The 24,462-nt window shown below is 32.6% G+C and overlaps 1 protein-coding gene across 1 annotated transcript in view; it reads left to right on the top strand.

Moving 5' to 3' along the window:
• Lrp1b (LDL receptor related protein 1B) overlaps positions 1–24,462 on the top strand; it is a 1,566,902-nt gene that overhangs the window by 553,016 nt on the left and 989,424 nt on the right. The window contains exon 4 of the mRNA XM_077110319.1: positions 19,344–19,463. Coding sequence (XP_076966434.1) covers positions 19,344–19,463 — 120 coding nt within the window. The remainder of the gene's footprint in view (positions 1–19,343; positions 19,464–24,462) is intronic.

Genomic DNA, 24,462 nt, shown 5'->3' on the forward strand with positions numbered 1-24,462 from the left:
GCTTGCTTATAAGCCAGTTGTTTTATTAATGGCATTGCTTGTTTTGTATCCCCCAAAACTTTGGTAGCTGTTTGAATAAGCCTAATCTACAAATTCAGCGTAAGGTTCATTAGCTCCTTGTATTATGTTAGATAATTGACCTTGTAAATCTCCATGTCCTTGTAAAGTCTTCCATGCCCTAACTGCATGTGCAGCAATTTGTGAATATATGGCAGGATCATTCAATTTGTTACCATTGACCCTCATAAGGTCCTTTTCCTAACAACATATCTAGATTTCTTTGAGGGTAACCAGCTGCTGCATTTCGCCTAGCTGTCTCTGTGTAAAATTTCTCATTGGCAACCTTCCATAACAAATATTGTCCTCCATTTAGCACAGCTTTACACATGCTAGCCCAGTCTGCTAGCATCACGTCCAAGTTGGTAATGGATTCAACCATGCTTACAGTGAAAGGTGCTTGAGGACCATAGGTTGTTACAGCCTCCTTTAACTGCTTCACTGTTTTGAAATCTAAAGCACAGTGAATTCGCTGCCCTCCTGCCTGCTCAAGTACAGGGCATGCTAATCTTTGAGGTCCTGTCTCAGGATCCCATCTATCAACTATGGGCATTGAGGGCCACTCAGCTGTCTCCATAGGTGGAGCTGTTGGTTGAATTACACCCTCTGGTGATAGAACAGAGTTCTATTAGTAGCAGCCTCCTGTTGTAGCTTCCCCCCGATAGCTGTTTCTCCTCTAAGCTTTCTTCCTTTAAATTTTCTTCCTCTATCTGACTAGCTCGAGAGACCTTCTCTTTTGCTTGATCTAACATGTTTTCTACCATAGTCTGGACCTCTAACAATTTACTTAACACTCTTTCAGTTTGTTTTTTACTATTTTCTAATCTATAAAGATAACACAATCCATCAAGATAACACAAAACAAAACCGAAACAGAATGAAACAAAAAATCATTGTATCAATTTTCCTATTTTCTTGACATGTGCATTTGTGGTCTATTTCTATCTCTTCCTCAGGGGCGAACAACTTCATACCTTGAGCCAACCATTTTTCCCAGTTTGCCTGAGAAAGTTCTAGGGATAGGCAGCTTGAAACAAAAACAAAACAAATCAAAACAAGAACACATTGTTTTGTGAAATGGTCACCCATTCTCTCGCCTTCCCTCAGGGGTGAGCAATTTCACTTACCTCAGAGCTTCAGGCATTCCCCGCACAGGCCGCCAAATGCCAAAGTCTGGCTGGGCACAAATCAAGAGCCACTAAAGTAGGAACAAACTTTATTTCTTAACTCCACCAGCATACTTCACACATGTTCCCCGGGAACTCTCCCGAACTCCACGCGGCTCCTCCAGGAACCAACAACCGGAAATTCCTCTTCTGGAAATCCCTTCTCCTGCACTTCCCCAACCAATGGGAACTCTCCAGGAATCCCCACGAGAACTCCAAAGAAGCGCGAGAACTCCAAAGTAGCAGGCCGAGGTGGACAGTAAAGGTCTAATATACAACTGAAACAATCCAGCATCATCTTAATGGCTTGCCTCTCAACCAACACTATCGGCAAAATTCCAGGGGCCATTCCGACTCAGCTGTGGCTCTCAGCAGAAATCCACCTGCAACAAAATGAAATTAAACCCTCATCTCTCACCATGCACAAAACTCAACTGAAAGTGGATCAATAATCTAGAAATTAAACCAGAGACTCTGCATTTCATAGAAGAAAAAGTAGGCCATAATCTTCATCATGTGGGATTAGGCCCCAACTTCCTTAGTAAGACTCCTATAGCACAAGAATTAAAACCATGTTTGTTGTTGTTGTTGTTTGTTTGTTTGTTTTGCTGCAAAGGACAGAATTCCATTCTTCCTTGTGACTGAATAATACTTCATTGCTTACATATAACATATTTTCGTTATCCATTCATCTGTTGACAGGCATTTATTCTGATTCCCAATCTTAGCTATTGTGAAGAGCATCTCAGTGAACATGAGCACACAGCTCTTTCTTTGTATGCTGACTTTATTTACTTTGTGTATATAGCCAGGAGAGGAATAATTGCACCATTGGTAGTTTTCTTGTTATTACTGTTGTTGTTGTTATTGTTGTTGTTGTTTTTTAAGTTTTTAAGAACCTGAATACTGTTTTCCATAGTGGCTCTACTAATTTACATTCAAAATGACTGTTTGCAAACCTTCTTTTTTGCATCTCATTGTAGTTTTATTTGTATTTCCTGGATGGCTAATGATATTGGGAATTCTTTTGTTCATTTATTGGCCATTTGTATTTCAAGGTAACTTTTCAGGACTAAGCACATCTCTTCCTTCCATTTCTAAAAGTTTCTCTTGCCTCTTCAGAGCTCTGAACTATAGTCCTTTAGGAAGACTTCCCTATATTTCTGCCTTTGTAGAGTATATATAGTGAGACAAACAAATGAAAATAATGGGTAGCTGAGAATTTTATAGGTTTGGCTCATGCTCAGATATCAACATGAAATTTCTTACTGTAGTGCTTTCATTTTTAGTACAATATTTTTTCATGATTATCAAGAAGTATGGGATTGTATTAAACTTACATGTCATTAAAATGTCCCATAAGGCTACTCTTTTCCCTTCTGGATGTTTTCAGTGTCTATGTAGTTTGCCTTTCAATATGCAAATTAATGTAATCTGCCCTAGTGGGTAGCAATTGTGGCTAATATACTAATCTCTTTCTTAATTGTCTTTCTGTCAGCAATGCTCCTCAGTAGTAATTGGATTGTGTGATCTTCTCTTTGGGTGGAAACTTTTTCCTTATATTTTCCTCTCTGGTTGTCACAGGCCTTCCCAATCAGACCTAAATATATTGATTAAAAAACAAAACACACAAACAAACAAAACAAAAAACACAAAAAATAAACAAAGCTAAACAACCATAATAATAGGCCCACCTTAATATATTTCCTGATTATATAACTGATTATGTTTCATTCCCAAAAGTTAAATATTTGACTGTGGCTTTACTGTCTAATTAATCACAGCCTGGAGCTATATTATTAAGTGTTGTCTCAACAGTATTCACAATCACACTGAAGACAAGGAAAAGATGAAGCAATTAAAATATCTATGGAAGATAATGAATAGAAGTTACTAAGAGGGTTTTTGTCCAGAAATATAAAACTTTTCCAAATAAATACTTTTGATTTATGAAATTTCTCAGGAAAAAAAACTAACAAGTATAAACATGTTTGCATTGATTATCTGTAGACATTCTAGAGATGCCATCTGCTTCATAGTTTTAATCATTCTGAAATTAAAATAATCTGGCTTAAAATTAAAATAGTTCTTTAAAGAAAAATAGCCACCTGCCTCATTCTACCTCATCCATGATTCCTACTCCCCAAGAACAGACCACTTTTAGTTTTCTTCTGTTTTCTTATCTGCATATTTAAGCAATATGATTCTTACAATTGTATTTCTTGATTTTTTTTTTTTTTTTTGGTACTAGGGATTGAATCATGGGGTAGGGGGCCAGTTTACCATTGAGTCACATCCCAAGCCCTATTTATGTTTTTATTTTGAGACAGGGTCTCACTAGGTTGCTTACAGCTTCACAAAGTTGCTGAGTCTGGCTTTGAACTTGCAATCCTCCTGCCTCATCCACCCAAACTGCTGGGATTACAGGTGTGTGCCACAATGCCCTGCCTGTGTTTCTTGATTTTTCAGAAGCTTTTGAGTTTTAATCCATCCAATTTATTGATTCTTGATTTTACTTCTTGCATTTTAGTAGTATTGTTAAGGAAGTCATTTCCTAAGCTGACATGGTGAAGATTTGGTATTACTTTTCTTCTATTGAGCGCAGGGTCTCTGTTGTAGTGCCTATGTCTTTGATACACTTTGAATTGATTTTTGTGCAGGGTGAAAGATAGGGGTTTAATTTCAATTTGCTACATATGGATTTCCAGTTTCCCCAGCACAATTTGTTGAAGAGACTATCTTTTCTCCAATGAATGCTTCCAGTGCTTTGGTCTAGGATTAGATAACTATATTAATGTGGGTTTGTCTCTGTGTCTTCTATTCTATATCATTTGTCTACATGTCTATTTTGTTTACAGTACCATGCTGTTTTTGTTACTATGGCTGTGTAGTATAGTTTAAGGTCTGGTATTGTGATGCCTCCTGCTTCACTCTTCATGCTAAGGACTCCTCTGGCTATTCTGGGTCTCTTATTATTCCAAGTGAATTTCATGATTACTTTTTCTATTTCTGTGAAAAAATGTTATTTGGATTTTAATTGAAATTTCTTGAAATCTGTATAATGCTTTTGATAATATGGCCATATTGGCAATATTAATTCTGACTATCCAAGAGCATGGGAGAGCGTTCCGTGTTCTAAGGTCTCCTTCAATTTCTTTCTGTAGTGTTCTATAGTCTTCATAGTAGAGGTATTTTACCTCTTTTTTAGGTTGATTTCCCCATTTTTTTTTTTTTTGAGACTATTGGGAATGGGTTAGTTTTCCTAATTTCTCTTTCAGTGGATTCACCACTGATGTTCACTCTTAATTATAGTAATATATCCCCACACCTCTCTTTTCTTATTCATTCTAGGTATAGGTTTTCTAATTTAATGTTGCTAACCTTTTCAAAGAAATTCAATTTTTCCTGCATTTTATGAACTTCAGTTCTAGAATTGATTACTACCTTCTTTCTACTGGCTATACTCAATTCTTGTTTCTCTTTGATTTGAACTTGATTTATGCTGTTTTATTTGAAACATTTGGTTATTGATTTAATAGTAGAAGTTATATCTATAAATTTCTTTCTAAGTATTTCTTTCACTGCATTTCATAAGTTTTTGTATGCCTAGGTTGTTTTTCCCACTTTTATCTGATATTATAAGTATGTATGTATATATGTATATATATATATATATATATATATATATATATATATATGTATATGTATATATTTATTTATTTATTTATTTTGTAGTTTCTTCTCATCCTTAGGTAACCTCTTGATCATCTACAAGTGTGCTGACTTTCATAAAGAAAATTTACCACATTTCTTTCTATTATTAACATCATTTTATTTATTTTTAATTTTTTGAAGGAGATACACTGTATGATTTCAAAAACTTTGCATTGATAGAACCATGATCTCTGATTTGGAGAATGCTTAGTGGATATGTGAGAAGAACTTATGTTAGAACTTGTGTGACAAAACTTTCAGAATGTTATAGTTGTCTGTTGGGGCCAGTTGATTATAGTGCTGTTTTGAGTCTTCTATTCCTCATTGTTCTAATGTTTGGTTGTTCTAGATATTATTTAAAGTGATCCATTGAAGTCTACAAATCTTAGTGCCTACTTTATACATTTTCTTAGGATTCTTCCACTTGTCACTCAATATGTTTTGCAGTCCTATGTTTAGTTGCATATATATTTATCATTATTATTTTTTATTTAATGACTATTTAATCGCTACAAAAATTCCTGTCTCATAATTGAATGTCTATATTATAAGATTTTAGTGTATTGTCATTTCTATTTTCTAATGATTTGTTTGCATGATATCTTTCCTATGCTTTTATTTTCTACATCTTATATCTAAACCTAAAATTTGTGTCTTAAAGATAACAAATAATTTAACCTTACCTTTCTAGCCATTTTGATAGTTTTAATATTATTTGTTTAATCCTTTTACATTTACTATTATCATCTACAGAGTTGGATATATTTTGCATTTTGCATTTTTCTTTATCTCCTCTATTTTTTACTTCTACTCTTGCATTACTGTTTTGTTTTCCTTACATGAGTATTTTGTAATATAATATTCTCATCCCATTAATAGGTCCATTCACTGTTTGTTTTTTATTGTTTGCCCTCAAGCATAAAATATATACCTCAACTTAGTATTCTCCATCAGTTGTAGACTATACTTAGATATATAAATATTAGTAGTATTTAACTCTATTCCCTCTTTATGTTTTTGTTTTATTGTTATGCTCATTACAGTACTGTATTATAAATCCAGAAATACATTGATATAATAATTTATATAATATATCTTATTTTTTAACAAAAATAAAACAGGGAGTACTTGTTAGACTTACCCCCTTTTAACAATTATTTTGTTTACTCATTTGTTCTTATTTTTGAAATACAATCTTGTGTTATTTTCTTAATCCAGTACAGCTTCACCTCTTATTTTTTTTGTGTGTTATCATTGTCAACTACATTACATTTCTATATAAGTCCAGAAATACAATTATATACATATTATTTTGATAATTACATTCATGAGTCTGCCAAGAGAAAAAAAAAAGAAAATTATGCAGTTGTAACATTTCTTGTACTCATACAATTGTTAATGATTTTCTCTTTCTCTCTATATATTTTTAGACAGATAGATAGACACTGCTTACTTTATTCAGACTCTTTTGGGTCACTATCTTTTGTGCCTGAAGAAGTTCTGTTAGCATTTCTTCAAAAGCAGCTTTGCCAGCAACACATTTTTTCACTTAATCTGAGAATGCATTTATTTGTCACTTCTGAAAGAGTACTTTGTTAGATAATAAAATCTTGGTTGACATTTTTTTTCTTTTTTGATTCTGAATATATCATCCCACAATATATTATCAGAGCCTTCTGACCTCTGTAGTGTCTAACGAGAAATCAGCTGAATGGTTTTTCACTTGACACCTTTGAGATTTTCTCTTTGTCTTTCAACATTTTGACTATGCTGTGTTTCAGAGTAGCTGTGATTATAAATATGGACCATGCTTTTATGCTATAATTGACAATTTGTATATCTTTGGAGAAATATGTACTTAAGTTTTCTGCCCATTTTTAATCATTTCATTATTGTTGACTTTTTATATATATTCCGAATATTTGTCTCATAAGGTTTATTTATGATTTGCAAACATTTTCTCCTATTCCATGTGTAGCCATTCATTTTGATCCTGTTTTATGAGTTTTAATTTTGACAAGGCTCAGTTTATTTATTTATTTTGTTGTTGATGCCTGTAACTATTGTCATATTCCTGTGCTTCCATTAGTTTAAGCAGGCTTGTTTAAGTCTTTAATATATTTGTTATAGCAGATTTCAAGTTTTATCCGTTAATTTGCATATCTAGACCCTCTGAAAGGCAGTTTCTGTTACATACTTTTTAAACTTATCTCCGGTATGGATCACATATTTTTGTTCCTTGGCATGCCTCATAATTTTTTGAAAAAATAAATAAATAAATAAAACCTTATAATGTGGGTAAAACCCAGGGCCTTTCATGAGCTTAACAAGCACTCAACTACTGAACTACACCTTCTATTCTGAAAACTGAACATTTTAGATAATATACTTTAGCAACTTAAGATTTTTCTTCCCTGCCCCTTATGGTGAGGCTTTTTTTAAGTTTACATGTTTAAATGTTTTTAACCTAAACTGAACTATTTAAGTGACATCTGTTTCCTATGTAGCCTGTGTTCTCTCCAGTGCTTGCCTCAGAGGCTATAGCCTTGGGCATGTGCCCAGTCACTTCTGTCTTAATTATTTACTATGAAAATACTACTTTTTTATGGTACCCTTCAACTTGAACTGTCCTATGACCAGTGGCACATAAAGTCATTTCTCCTGGGAGAATGCCCCCACTGACTGTTACTTAAGATTGTCTTCCTCCTGTGCCAAATAGCTGCATCATTTCACTGGAGTTAGGAACTGGATGTTTTTTCTCCAATTGACACCTCTGCCCTACTTGCTTTAAGTAATTTCCTATGGTGGTCTTGGCTTGTCTTCCTTTTCCTGAAATTTCTGCCCAACAAGTTTGGGGATCTCAATATCCTTGGTCTTATTTTCTTTTGAGACCTTCTAAGTTTCTTCATACCCCTTCCACATACAGAGATCATTATTTTCTTTTTAAGCACTTCTCCATTTCACATCACAACCCAAGCCTGCTCTCACTCCAGATAGTATCAAGGTACCTCCAGGGCCTGGGGTTGTGGCTAAGTGCTAAAGCACTTGCCTAGCACACCTGAGGCACTGGGTTTGATCCCCAGAAACACATTAAAAAACAATTAAATAAACGAACTAAGTTACCTCCAATTTCTAAGTCTTCTCAGGATTTTGTCTTTGTATTGACTAACTTTTTGGTTCTCCTTCGAGAGTTTCCATATCACACAACTTTGTGAGAGCCATTCACATCAGAATTCAGAGTGTCTCCTGGAATTGTGCAGTACACAATTCATATGGTTGGAATTATCATCTCTCTCATCATTTTTACTCCAACCCTAGGTTTTTCTTCCTCAGTACTGAAAAGATATGTGTGAAATTCAGTTAGCATTCACTTATTGCTTTTTTCCTCAAAATTTTTGTTATTGTCCCTTATCTTCTCTAGTTTTCTTTCCCAATATTCTTATCATGGTGAGTCCACTTTTTCTTATTTTTATTACCATTTTATTGATATTTTTGGCTTATTGCATAGATAAGGTGTGTTCAATTGCTATGTTTAATATAGTTACTCAGTACCTTTTTAAAGTTTTATTCTAATTTGTTATATATGACAGCAGAATGCATGACAATTCATATGACACATATAGAGCACAATTTTTCATATCTCTGGTTGTATACAAAATATATTCACACCAATTTATGTCTTCATACATGTACTTTGGATAATGATACTCATCACATTCCACCATCATTTCTAACCCATTGCCTCCTCCCTTTCCCCTCCCACCCCCCTTCCCTATCCAGAATTCATCTAATCCTCCCATGCTCCCTCTCCCTATCCCAATATGAATCAGTCTCTTTATATCACAGAAAACATTTAGCATTTTGTTTTTTAAGATTGGTTAACTTCACTTAGCATTATCTTTTCTAACTCCATCCATTTACCTGCAAATGCCATGATTTTATTCTCTTTTATTGTTTAGTAATATTCTATTGTGTATATATGTGCATGCAAGGCAAGCACTCTACTAACTGAGGTATATCCCCAGCTCTAGAACACATGTAACAATACCATTTGTGCCTTGGTTTATTCTTCTATATTAAGAAAGATGGAAGTAAAAGTTCCCATGATCCTTTGGCGATGACAATTGTAGTTGTCATCTCATAATTTGGAAAATTTTCCTTTTCTCTCTCTTTCTAGAATAGTTGGTATAGAATAGTTTGTGTGGAATTAATATTTTTTTTATGAAATATTTGGTAGAATCTTCAGTAATGCTGTGAAGACAATGTATCTTTTGTGGGAAGATTTTTAATTACAAATTTAGTTTTTCAGTATATAAGGGATTATTCATATTATCTACTTGTTAATTTAGCATTGTTGAGTTGTGTCTTTTAAGGAACTTAAAATTTTCATGTGATTTGTCAAATCTATAAGAATAGAGTTGTAAATTTGTTTGTTAATTTGTTTATTTATTATACAGAGTTTTTTACCCCAGACCTATATTTCCAGACCACACCACCCTCTCTTTTTACTTTTTATTTTGAGACAGAGTCTTGCTAAGTTGACTAAGCAGTCCTCAAATTGTCAATGATCCTACCTCAGCCTCATGAGTCTTTAGGATTATATGTATAAGCAACCATGCTCAACTTCTTTTTAATTTTGTGGGGTATATAGTGATTTACTTTTATCTTCCAGATATTTATAATCTGTTTGATTCATATTTGATACTTATAATCTCTTCTTAGTTTTGTTTTGTGTAGTTTTTCCAGGTCATAGGACACAAGTTCAATATATAAAATCAATCATAAATCTAAATGTTAGCAAGGAACAATTGAAAATTGAAATAAAAAAAAACCTGTTGTAATAAGATTGAAACTATGAAGTTTTTAATATAATTTGAGATTTTTAACTTTTATGAAAATAGATACAAATCAAAAAGTCCATAATAAATACTATGTATATATGTTTGTAAAATAGGAGGCTCAATAGCCCTAAGAGGTCATTTTTCGCAATCTATAGATTTAGCATAGTTTCAATTGAAATCAATAGGATTTTGTACAAACTGGTTCTGAAATTTATATGGAAATATAATGGGCCAAGAAAATAAAAGTGATCTTGAGAAAAAACATACAAAAAACCAGGAAGATTCATATTCCAGGGCTCAGATTTTATTGTCTTTTGAAATAATGTGATATTGTTGAGGACAGAAAGAAAGATGAGTGACATATAAGACTGCAAAACTATATCCACAGATATTTGTTGGAATGATTTTTAACAAAGGTGCCAAGGTAATTAAATGGAACTAAGTTAATATACTTAACAAATGGAACTGAAAAAATTTAAAACTTACATACAAAATGAAAATAAGCCTTGATTCATATATTTCCACATAAACAGAAACTAACTCAAAATGGACCACAAATGTAAGTTTCTAAAATTTCTATAAGAAGCATAAACTAAATCATACAAGACAAAGACTTCTTAGGCATGAACTCCAAAAGCAGTGTTCAGTACAAAAAGTTAAGATTGGAATTTATCGAAGGTAAGAATTTCTTGAGAAGTTCTATTATCTGAGAAACACTAGTATAGTTTCTCCTTGCAGTGCAAAGAGAAACTATAAACTGAAAGAAATTATTCACAAATCACATATCTCATAATGTACTTGTATCCAGAATACACAGATTGTATGTTTGTATGTGTGTGTGCATATTCTTAAATCTCAATAAGTAAACAAACAACATAATTAAACATGGGCAAATACTGAAGAGAACTTCAACATAAATATCTGATATGATTGGCAAATAAACATATGAAAAAAAACATTCAGTATCATTAGACATTGATAAATGCAAATTAAAATGAGAATGGTGTAGTAAACATGGTTACATACATATTAAAAATGATGGCAACATAAAGTAGAAGTGAAATTAAAAGCTAGTAAACCAAGTGTTGAGGAGAAGACAGAACAGAAGGAAGAGAGATTTATTTGTGTTAAAAATACAAAAAGATACAGCAAATTTGGAAAGAGTTTTTTAGTTCCTTCTAAAGTAAAGCATCCATTTACAATGTAACTCTGTAGTCTCAGATTTATTCAAATAAATAATAATCCATATCCTCAAGAAAATTCATATGTAAATTTTATTTATATCAAGTTTATTGATAATAACCCCAAACAGGAAACAACATAAATATCCATCAATGAAATGAATAAAAAAATCCAAGGGACATTCACATGATGAAATAATATTCTACTATAAAAAAAGAAGTACTGATACTGACAATAATGCAGATTAATTTCAAATATATTATTCTAATTTTAAAAAATCAGACTCAAAATGCTATATGCTGGATAATCCAATTTAAATGATATGCTGGAAAAAGCAAAACTACTCTGACAAAAAACAGAGAGCAATTGCTAAAAACTGGTAGCAGGGAAATAGGTTGGTTGGAGAGAGACACAGGGCAATGTTTAGGGATCATGGTTCTGTTCTGTATCTTTATGATGATGTTGATGTGCACACTTTTTACAATCATGTGTTATACATTTTTCAAAACTTGTAAAGTGCCAGATGCATGGACTCAGGCCTGTAATCTCAGCATCTTGGGAAGCTAAGGCAGGATTGCAAGTTCAAGGCCAGATTCAGCAATTTAGTGAGGCACTAAACATTTTAGTAAGATCCTGTATCAAAAATTAAAAATAAAATAGACTAAAGATGTGGCTCAGTGGTAAAATACTCCTGGGTTCAATCTCCAGTACCAAAAACAAAAACTTGAAGAATGCATTTAATAAATATGAATTATATCATAAAACCAACATGAATGAAAAGGTCTTAAAAATTTCCTAGGCTAGAGATGTGGCTCAGTAGTGGTGTACTTCTAGCATGTGTGAGGCCGTAGGCTTAATCCCCAGTACTATCCAAAAGTAATCATAGTGACTGTGCAAATGCTATATTGTGCTATATGAGAACACACAGAGAATCTGAGACCAGGACAAAAAACTCTGAAGAAATCCACATTAACAGTCATAAGCAGCCTCCTAATCTCTGCAAGACAGCTCACACTGAATTTTACTAGGCCAAGGAATCAGGGGCGAGAGGATGAATGATGTGACACAAATTATCACCACTCTAAATATGTCAAGCATTAGTCCTGCTGACAAGAGGGGCTGTCTGGCATGGTTAGCAGCTGCATCGGTTTTTCAATCTCCAAGTACAAAAAGTGAGAGACATATTTATTTCTTTGACATGCTACATGAGGAATGAATAATTTTTTCCTCATTACTATGATTACCGTTGTTGGTTAAAGGTGTTTTTTGTACATGCTGAATTCCAGGAGTAGTTTTATTACTAAAATTAAGAATGAAACACCATTCCATTTTGTAAAATAATGTCTCACATAATTTATATCTGAAAAGGTGACTATATTTCCAAAAAGATTCTAACCATTCTAACTTTCTCTCAGGGAGAAACATATAACATGAAACATATAAATAAAATAGCTCAGCTGTGTTCTTACTGTCTTACTCTTCTTCCTCTACTAACTCCAATGCATGGGTGATGGGATTTGTTCAATATTGCCATAGAGGTAGCAGCATAACACTATTGCCAACAACATGTTGGATCCTATTGCTGCACATAAAAATTGGCCAATGGTGGTTGCCAATTCAGACCTATTTAATAAACAAAACTAATGAGGAAATAAACCTTCTAATAATAATAACTTGAAATTGTTGGAATATGGTTTCCAACGTCTAATCATCTATCTCTATCATTCTCTATTACTGTGAGGCAGGTCATCATAATTTATTTGTGTTTTCTAAATAATATACTTGCATACATTTGTGGAAATGTGCCCTAAACTCCAGTGATATTAAAAAACATTAACATCCCTAAAGACTCAGCAGATAAGCATAAACATTTGGTGAAAATTGCTTTCTGAATTGTTAATTGGCTTGTGATTATATGACAAAATATATGTAGATATACATTACTTCAGAGAACAATATTCATATTTTACAGAAACAGGAAGGTCAATATAGAAAATCTTTATTTTCTGTGGTTAGTGTTTTCTTATCTGTTGGTGATTTTTGAATTCATGTAGAAAGTTCAGGAGAATTTAATAAAAACAAACCAGAATGAAAAAGCTTCTTTATAAGATACCAAACAAAAGACGATAAAGCTAGAACTGTGTCATGTAACTGTAAACATGTAACTGTAAACTAAAAGAAAAAAAAAAAACTTTATGCAAAGGACATAACCACAAATTGCTCAAACAGTACACAACTTATGATAAAAATATTAAGAGTAGATATTTTGTTGTGCTCAATGGGTAACATTAAATGGTAAAATGAAAATGAAAATTATAATGAAAAAGAGTTACTGGGCTAGAGTTGTAGCTCAGTGGTAGAGAGCTTGCCTAGCATGTGTGAGGCACAGCACAGCATATAAATAAATAAGATAAAAGTCCATCAACAACTAAAAAAAAATTTAAAAAAAGAGATACTGTGTGTCAGAGAGCACTTTAAGAAAGCCTCATTAACTCATTTAAAAGACACAAGAACTCTGAGGGAATTTCTATCATTATTCGCAATTTAGGGATGAGGCAAAACATATATCTCTATAGTAAGTAGACCATCATCATGGTATTATGTAACAAAGAACGCTGACATCTCAAGGACTTAATCCCCAAAAGTTAATTCACCTTTTCAAAGATGTTACAGTCAAATGGTTCATCTGTTTCTGTAGTAGTTGTTTCTATTGTAAATAAAACCACAATGCTGACTGAATTATTTTTAAAAATGCATTTCCATTCATGGTTGTGGAGATGAAGAGTTCAGGGCCTACCTGGTGATGGCCTTCTTGTTGACAGTCTTGAAGCAACACAATTCATCATGGAGCAAAAGACAAGGAATGTGTATGTGCATGTGCATGTGATTTTTTTTTTAATGGCCTCTCTCACTTTTCTTATAAAACCACTCAAATTCATTCATGGAGGCTCCACCTTTGAGACTTCATCTAATCCTAATCACCTTCCCAAAGCCCCCACCTCTTAACACCATTGTCAATTAAGTTTCTTCCCTCTTTATTTCACACTGGGGAATAAATATCAACACATGTAGCCTTGGCAGGCACAGTAAAGTCATCCAATACCACATCAATTGTTAAGTGCAGTCTCAGATTTCTTTCATTTTGGACTTCTGCCAACCCCGAGGTCTTAGGAATCTCCTGCTAGATCTCTTGCCTCCAGGTGGCTCACAAATGAAGAGAGAATTGAAAATTGTTAGAGTATTTTAAAGGTCAAGTTAAGGAATGGCACACAGCAATTCTGCCTGCAATACTAGAATCCAGATGTATAGCGGTAACCTAACTGCAGTCAACTGGAAAATGTCATCTTTTTACTTACCTAGGAAGAGGAAAGTCGTTGATGAACATTTAGGAATTTTCTGACACATTCACATAGCCCAGGATTACTAAAACCAAGGTTAAAGTTATGGTACTCTATGCATTAAATTAATCTTATATTCCTCTGGTCTCCTCTTAATATTTGTTACTGATAGAAATTCAGAAATATATATCTTGAACCTATTTCTAAGTAAAAAGATGGTTTAGAAGCTTAGCTGCCTCAAAGCTATCCACTACTTGTAAACTGTGAACTTATATTTGATGAAGAAAAAATACACACATTTAATATTCTCCTTTTCAGGTTGTTCTCCTTTATAATTTTGATAATGATATGAAAATATTCCTTGAAAATAGCACAAAGTGGGCCTATGGGAGGGGAATCTTCATCAACTGAATTACATTTAATCCCTACAATAACACCTCCTTTCCATTAGTGAGAAAGTTATATTTTGTAATAAGACTAAGATCAGATATCGTGTTTATATGTTTCCCTTTCATATTATATTCCCTTAGGTACTAATAGTCTTTCTACTTCAGTCTAAGATCCAAACAAACGATAACATTGCATGAGCCAATGATTGTGCTCTGTGAAAATCACTCTGTGAAAGCTAATGATTCAAGTTCAAAATTTTTTGTTGTATTCAAATAAGCTAACAAAATTAATCGGATGCTCTGTTAATTATGCACATAGTCATTACAGTGTTACATGTAATTAAGCATAAATGCTAAGCAGTTCAAACAAATAACTTTACAATAATTAGTATTGCTTGCACAGCCAAGTCAAATTTTAAATTTTACTTTTCACATTATTAGTTCTTCATAATTCTTCATGATCTGTTAGCAGAATCAATATTTACTATGTTTACATAATATCATATACTGTTTAATCATCTCTCTACCATTACCATGTGCATAAACTAGTCCTTGTGCAGGATACAAACCAAAAGCAAAGTTGCCCTTGTCTTTTTTAATATTTATTTTTTATTTGTACACAATACATTTATTTTATTTATTTTTATGTGGTATTGAGGATTGAACCCAGAGCCTCCCATCTGCTAGATGAGGGCTCTACCACTGAGCCACTACCCCAGCCTGCCCCACCACCCGCCCTTATCTTTTTTCTCTTTCAATTACCAGCAATAGGTTAAAGCCTGGTCTTATAGATGCATTTTCCCCTCTTTCTTCTGAATCATCCCCATCACCATTCCACATTGATATCTCTTCAAGAATGCACCATATTCTTATCTATAGACATTTCAAGAGTGAAGAAAGTAAAAAGAGGAGAACAGAAGTATTTGAGTTTTCTTCTTTGGATTGAGATTGAAAAAGAAGAAGCCAGGTTATAAAGATTTAAGAGAAAAACATTGCATTTAAATCACTTAATTAATATGTCAACCTTAATATTGAGACCAAATAATTTGGATCACACCTTACCTTCATTCTTTTTATGCCGTAACTTCATCTTAAGTGTTTTCTATAAGAAAACTTTCCTATTTCCTTGTTCCTTTTCAACCCCTGTTGCATTCACTTCTGTCCCTACTACCACACTGAATTGCTTTCCGAAGGCATTCCTTGATCTGTTAGGAAATCTCCTTCATTTTCTAGTCTTTATCCATGTGTATTTCTCACTGAATTTAACATTGATTTTCCTGATTACTTGTATGGACTGTCTTTCCTAGGTTTTCTGAAGCTTTCTGGGTTCTCTGCCTATGTGGTTGACTATTTCAGGGTTTTTTTTTGTTGTCATTGATGTCTTTTCTGTTTGATTTTCACATGTGGCAGTTCTCCTTTGGGTTTTATTTGTATCTCAAACAGTGTTTAAAGGGACAGTCCTTTACTTTTTAGGTTCCATGCACTAACTTTATGATTATGACTTCCATAACTATATCTATATTCCAGACTTCTCTTTTAGATGTAAACCCAAATTCTGAGCTCTTCTCTGGTCATTATATTGTGAACATGTAAAATCCAAAGATAGTCAAAGACAAACATAATATATGTTTGTAATGTCTGTGCTTTTTAGTCATAAAGTATTATTATAAGTTATACTAGTGGACTTTCCACCACTCCTTTCCCTGTCACATTGTAAATCCTCAATGTGTCTAAAACAGTTTTGCATTTGTGGAACCTTAGCAGAGAGCTTTGATTAGGTGCTCAATAAATATTGAACTAAAATAGCATATAAATTCAAGCCCCTTTTGGACAAATTCCACCATAATGAAACAAGATTTGACAACGCAATTACCTAACTTTAAGAGGTAAATGAACTATCTTTGGGATGTATCTTAATAGACTAGAAATGATCCTCTTATTAATTCTCATTTTAAAGTTAAGCTATTTCATTGATTAACTCATTCAATACAAATCCTATGAATCACTTTCTATGTCTTTAGTAAACTACTAAGTCTAGAATTACAAATGTAAATAAACAAATAAAATTAATTCATTAAATGACATGCCATGGTTTGAACCATCCCCAGATGGTACATTGGGAATCAGAACAGTTTATAAGAAGATGGGGCCTCAAAGTGACACTGAGCTTGTTTTGCAGTCATGTTCTGTCATATATATAATATACATACATACATATGTATATTATATATGTTATAATCTTGAACTAGGTATCAGCTATCAATCTCCTCTTCTTTAAATTATGAGGTTTCACAGAATTTTCATATTTACAGAACCTGAAATATAATACTTTCTAAATTTCATATTAGTGGGGAGAACAGAAATTCACAAAGCATCATTTATTTCATATTGTATTGGTAGAATTTTTACAGACAAAATCAATGGTATTTGTGTGTTAAATAACTGTTCATAACTATATTAATGTGTCACTAGCATTAACCAATTATGCAAGATTACAAATTAGGTGTAATTCATTTGTATTGTAGTTAAAATTGCCTCAAGAAAACCAAAATGTTCTAGGTATTTCAAGAGAAAAGGCATTTGATATAAAATATTAGTTGTTATTGTACAGTACTTATGTTCCAGACAGAAAGGAAGTCTTGAAACTTAGTAAGTTTGCAAGTGGCAAATAGACATGTAAACAGTACCAAGGTTTCCACCCCACCCCCTTCCAACCTCAGGTTGATGTGAAGAAATGGAAGCCAGCAAAGAAGGCTGTGACATAGGAAAGCCAAGAGCACAGTAGTGTGGAAGCAGAGTCAATTGTGAGAACAAACCAAAAAAGAAATAGTTACCAACTGTGTCAAATGCTGCTGATAGTTCAAGTAAAGGGAAGATGAAGAAAAGATCATTGCACTTATCAACAAATAGGTCTTGGAGATTTTTATGTGAAGCACTAGGGGTTAAAACTGAATGGCTGGGTTTAAAGTAGAAAAAGAGGAAGAGAGAGAGAGAGAGAGAGAGAGAGAGAGAGAGAGAGAGATTGAGATTCTTTTATAAGTTTTATTTTAAGAGAAACAGTTGGGTAAGTGAAATCCAGGGTTTTTATTTATAAGTTGGGAAAAAAATAAGAGCACTGAGAATAAACTAGTGCAGAATTCAGAAATCTTTCTCTGTTAAGGGATTATAGTAAATTATTTTAGACTTTTTAGGCTCTACCATTTCTGGGGTAGAGTGAAAAGAGCCATATGCAACATGTAAACAATGGGTGTGACTGTGCTCCAATGAACATTATCATATAAAAACCATACTGGGAACTTAGTTTGTCAATTCTGACCTAATATCAACAGGGTGGGGGGCACAATTACATAATTAAAAAGGAAGAGGAGCACAGTTTGAGTGAAATCTGTGAGTAGATGAGTGCTGATGGGATTTGTGCCTACCAGGTGGTGTGGGAGCATTGACAATGAATTCAAATTAAGTTTGAAAGGCAAGGGAGACAAGAACATGCATCAATAGGTAGATGGGCAGTGTGAACCTGGAAAATCTCTTCTGATTGCTTTAGTTTCCTCAAAGATGTAGAAAGCAAGATTGACATATATAAGTGAATATTAGGAAGGAGCTTTGACATTTTAAGAGAAAGTGAACTATTAGTTGTATGAGAGAGTTGAAAAAAACTAAGCTAAAGGAATACTATAGACAATTATTGTTTTAGTAATATACCCAGTGTTCACTTTAGGAGGTTCAAGTGTGTTTTTTTCCCCACATTGGAATTTTTATTCATTTTCATTGTAATTTATAATTTTTCAGAAGTGCCGGATAAGCTTATGACAAATTATGACATATTTTGAGTCATTGAATGTTCAAAATACTTTTTTACCTACTATGAAAAAAAAAACTATGGAATTCATTAATACCTCTACATTAATACCCCTAATTTGGACAGTAAAATTAGTCATGCATTCAACTAAATATATTTCTATGTTTATGTATTTCTAGATTGTTCCTGTTAGGAACTTTTTTTTTAATATATGTGCTCCTGTCACTTCATCTGTGTTTCATGCATTTATCATATTGAATCCTAAGTTTCTCTGGTGGTTTACTAAGTTTTGATTCAATGATGTATAAATTCTTAAAGTGTTCAGATGTAATAAAAAATATAATGTCCAGTATTTATAAAATATTTTGGTACTGATGGAAAATAAATTATTAAGATGGAATATATTCACACTGATTACTATGAAGGTTACACATGGATTGGTGAATCAAAACAAGGTCTTGAAAGATAGAAAATCATTTGATGTGTGAAATAAAAAAGGCATGGATGGTAAAATCAACCAATGAGTTGACATTGTTTTTCTTTTGAAATAATTTAATTTACTAGACATTGGAATGGAAAGAATCTGTGACTTTGAACATAGTGGCAAGCTAAAAAACTGAAAGACTCAATTGATTGATCTTAAATTTTATTAACAACTTCAAACAAATGCAATCCAACATATTTTAAAGGAATAGACATTGTTTCTTCTCTAGATTAATCATGGAATCTTACTGAGAAAATAATCAGAACTATTTAATTACCATTATTACTAAATAAATATAACCAATATTTAAAATTTAGAACTATACATATGTTCACATATTAACATAGAGACTATATTTATTTTTCAACTACAGAATTGTTAACCAATTGCCAGCAGCTGAATTGTCAGTATAAATGTGCAATGATGAGGAATAGTACAAGATGTTACTGTGAGGATGGATTTGAAGTAAAAGAAGATGGGAGAAGCTGTAGAGGTAAGTGTAAAATTAAACTATATTTGTGTTAACTCTAATTGTTTTCAGTTTTGCATTATTGTAACAAATGCCTTCTCTGACCTACTCAAATTGAGGAAAGGTTAATTACTCACCATTTTGAAGATTTCAGTCCCTGATTTATTGGTCCCATTGCTTTTGGACCTATAACAATGGTGAAAACACAATGGATGAAGCCCATTCATTCATGGCCAGAAATTAAAGAAAGAGATGAATAGATAAATCTCCCAATCCCCCTTCCCTAAGCTCTTTAAAACTCAATCACCTTCAGTAAACACCTTGAGATAAGAATAAAGCCTCCCATGCATGAACTGTGTGGCAACACTCTTATTATTATTATTATTATTATTATTATAGATGTTTAATTAATAGAAAATAATATATCTTTGAGCAGCTATCATGTTCCACTTAAAGTTTGTTAACTCTTTTTTTTAGATTTAAAAGTTAATACATCCCCCCAAAATGTAAACATTACTCTTATGAGTTTATATCAATACATATTCAATGTGTTTCACAATAATATCAGAATGTCAAAAAGGGCAAATGTTTTAGTTAAACATTAACAAATAGATTTAATTATTATAAATTTCTAAATGTTTTATGGTAGTCATATGGCTACAGTCTAGTAAAAATTTATTAAGTAAATTAATAATTGCTAGTTATGTAAAGTTCTTTATAATTTTTGCATTGGTAATTATGGTAGCAGATACTTACCAATAGCAATAATAATAGATATAAATATTGGTACATATATATTACGTACATTATTTGATATGGTACTTATAATCTGTATTTATTTCAAATCTCTTAAGGGAGTATGTGTGTGTGCGCGTGAACATGCACACAAAATCAGGGAATAGCTGCATTGCCCAACTACTAATAATTGGAACATTTTCCAAAGAAATTATGCTTTGCTGATTATTTTAATAACCTTCACTTTCATATTATCACCTTACCTTAATTCACAATCTTAAAGTTGAAAGAATCCTTAAAGAAATATTGTTTAAAATTCTGGAGAAAAAAGCAACCAAAGACAGATGCAGAGAAGTTAATTGACTTGCTTATGTTCACGCATCTTCTCAGTGATAGAGTTGAGAATAAAATCCCAATCTTCAGAGACTTGTTACTTTTATCATGAAATGTTTCATTGCCTTTTCAGGTATATCTGTGGTTTGAACTTTAGTTTACTATTTGTTTATTAATATAAAACATTTTTTATAATACAATAGATTACTAAATACTCATTAGAGTCTGCTATAAGAGGATCAGGTTGATATGTTTAGTTGTATCATATTTTTTGAACCAACATTTAAAAATAAGTCATTACATATAAAAGTCCAGACATTCTGAAAAAAATCTAGGGAATTCTAGATCCCTCATAATCACAAAAGTCAGCTTGATGTACGTGGCTTCAAATATAAATGGTGCCTTAGGACACATGTGGAATTTGTGGTTCAAAATAGCCCTTACTATTTAAATATGTTAGATTTAGGTACCTATAATGAATTTTCTCTCTTATTTTCTACACCTTACTCCAGTAAGAATCAGGATTTTCAGTTCCTTTAGCAAGGATAAATTGAAGTCTTGAATTTCCTAGTCTTTGAATTAAATGCAAAAATACAATCATAGTTGATCCCTCCTGTTTAACATTAGTAACAATTGTATAGCAATAATTTGAGAAATCACTAATGGAAAAGAAACTCATTTTATTTTTTCCAAACATTCGAATGGCTGGGTCTGAGAATCACTTATACTTCCATGAAAATGTATTTCCAGTCAATTCTCTGTCCTTAGAGGAAAAAGAAGGCAGCATCACAAGTAATGACTTGTCTATTCCTTTGTGGCCAATTTTGTGGAGCTGTATCATGTCACAGCAGTATATTCTAGCTAAGTAGAAAGAACAAAAAAAATCATTAATCACATTTCTTTCCTGTATAATATAATTATATCAGAAATGACAAAATAGAAACCAATAATATTAAAGTAGAAAAATCTGTGGAAATAGACAAGAATCTTTACTGCAACCAGAGCCTGGATTTTACCAAATGGAAGACTAGATTTCTTCTAGTATTACCATAGACTTAATTCCAAACTCTGTTCTTTCAGTTCCAAAAGCACTTATTGCAAATGAGCCATCCATGGCTGCAGGTTATTATAGGACACTAAAAAAATCAGAGAATAGAGCAAATTAATTCCATACAACTACATTGTTTCCCAATTTAAATTGTCCCTTATGCTATTCAGCAATCTTTTTTCTTTCCCTTAGTAAGTTCCTTTATTAGCTTGGGCTTTCCCAAAAGCCAGTTCTGAAACAAGGATTCAAGATTCAAGGTTTATTTGTGCCTCACCATGCTTTTTTTTTTCTTTTTTCTTCCTTCCTTCCTTCCTTTCTTTTCTTCTTTCTTTCTTCTTCTTCTTTTTTTTTAATAATGGCAGTGAGAGGTGATCTAAAAAGAGAATAGCTAGAAAAATTAAACTATCTACAACAAGGTTTGACTGAGCTGAAATGTGTTCTCCATCCCTCTAGGATGAGGGATGAAGGGACTTAGGTTTTAATGTACATTTCCAAATAGGCAAGAAGCAAGTGTCATGTGCTGGAGAATGTTTTATCTCTCCTGGAACTTTGACCTGCCTTGAATCCTAGCAGAGATTCTCATGAGATGATTTGGAGGAATTGCACATCCCTCAGACACAATTAAAGATCCCCACAGGTGCAAAAGTGCATGTAAATATTTGAGGGATATGAGCAGACAGTATCTGTGTGTGACAGCCCCCTTGACCATCACTTGTAAAAGGGTACTTCAATCATTCTTTATTCTCTTAAAATATGTTTCCTTAATCTATTCTCTTTCATATTATCAATGAGTTTTTATTTTATAAACATTTTTGTAGGTACCATAAATATTAACTCAAACTCCTCTCCTTTCTCTTCAGGATTCGCATTTATACCCCAACATGCTTTTTTGTTCTCATTTCAGAATAGGTTTACTTCTTTAATTTGCTTGCTTCCCATTTTTATTGCTGCCCAAATGAACTTTTGTCTTATCTTAGTCCATTAATTTTCACCTCTTCTGTATGTTTAAATAATGTTCTTTCACTGTTTCACATTGTGGTCAATACATAAGTTCACATTTCTCCAATAAAAAATACATGCAAAATAAAACAAAAAACATGCAAACATCTACTTTAGATACTACTTCTTCTTATAACTTCATTCCTGTCCCCATCTCTTCTTTATTATTTGAGATGTTTAACAACTGACTATACTTACATTCTCAATTTTGTTATTTCAATTTTATGTCTCAATCCTTCATTCCTATTATGTGGCTTCTAATATTATAACAAAAGTCAAACACCTTTAAACTTTCCATTTCCTTCAGAACTAGTTGAGACTGGTGAAAATCATCAATTTTATTCCCTAAGTACTTTTACAGCCTTTTCCGTTTATCTGGACTTTCCCAGAGCACCAGTGTTCTTGATTATCTTCACTACAAACTCCACCTCCCATTTATACACATAAAGCATAAGTTTCAGATCATATGGAAACTTTCTTCATTCCATACTCATCAACCCAGAAGTGACATTCAACTCTTTCTAGAGTTCCACAAAACTGTCAGATAAAATCCACTGAAACAATATATTTGCGTGTATAGTAGAATTATTTGAAAGCTTGATAGATAAAGATTTTATATAACAACAAGAAAATTCTACACTACCAGGATCAAAACATAAGTGTCCTAATCTCCTAATCGAGGAATCCAAATGAGAATTCAATCTTTATTTTGTTGAATTTCTTCATTGCGTATAATTCATTGCATATAATCCCTTTAAACATTTTGATATTCTTGAAAAGTTCTTCTTAACTCTTCCTGAATTAGTCATGAAGTCTCCTACATAGGAGGCTCATTGACTCCTTTTTCTGGCCTGGCCTTTCCACATCAGCACCTGATAACAATTTACTTCTGCCAAATTATTATTTTTTTCCTTAATTTCCATTTCTCTGTAGAAATAACCATTTTCTGTTTGTTTAAATTTATTATCTATATGCTATTGAGTCCCAAATGGTATAGAACAGATCTTAGTCTATAATACCAGTCCAGTATTGTCAATTGCTTACTACACACTTACTGAGAGATGCTCTGTGGACACCTCAAACTTAACATAATCAAATCAAAGTCATTATCCCCTCTCATCATATCTCTACTCAAATCCACACTCCTATATTCTCTATTGCAAAATTGAACCACCATTCATATCCATCACTTCCAAACAGTTTTTAAACCTTATCTATTTTAATTGTGTAAATCTTAGAGTTTATTCCCTTTTCTTCATATCTAACAACTTAATTAACTGTCCAGGATCCGTTCTTTACATTCACCAATCCATCTTTTCATCTGAACTTGTTTTGGTTGAGAATGCAAAGTTGATCATATGGCTTATCTAATTTTTTTTACTTTTCCATTGCCTTTGTTTAATATACCCCTTTTGGTTCAATAGGGTAGATTTCTTGCCTACCCATCACAAACGCAAATAAAACTTGTATTTAAAAAATTATTTGATATTAAATTTTATCTTTTCTTCTTTGCTTTATTATCTGTTCCACAAATTATTTTCCCATTCTCATCTCCTGCTACTTGCCCTAATACACCTTTACTGTACTTGATTCCTTGCGCTTCTATGAAACTCATACTACATCATCCCAATGTCTTTTACATTGTATTGTATTTAACTAAAATGTTCCTTTTTATCAATCCTTTCTTGTTTTTGTTTTTTGATCTGAAGTTTTCACTTAGTATTCTCCCTCCAGGCCCAAGCAGATGTACTTCCTTCTCTCGGATTGTCTTATTACTAGGATATGCCTTTACAATAAAGAAATGCATGGTATCAAAATAATATCTCACTGAACTTGTATCATTTAAGGATACAACACAAGTTTTTTTTTTTTCAATTCTATTTTATTCTGGGATTAGTACAGAAGTTG

This window comes from Callospermophilus lateralis, chromosome 9 (genome assembly GCF_048772815.1).
Source record: "Callospermophilus lateralis isolate mCalLat2 chromosome 9, mCalLat2.hap1, whole genome shotgun sequence".
Classification (NCBI taxonomy): domain Eukaryota; kingdom Metazoa; phylum Chordata; class Mammalia; order Rodentia; family Sciuridae; genus Callospermophilus; species Callospermophilus lateralis.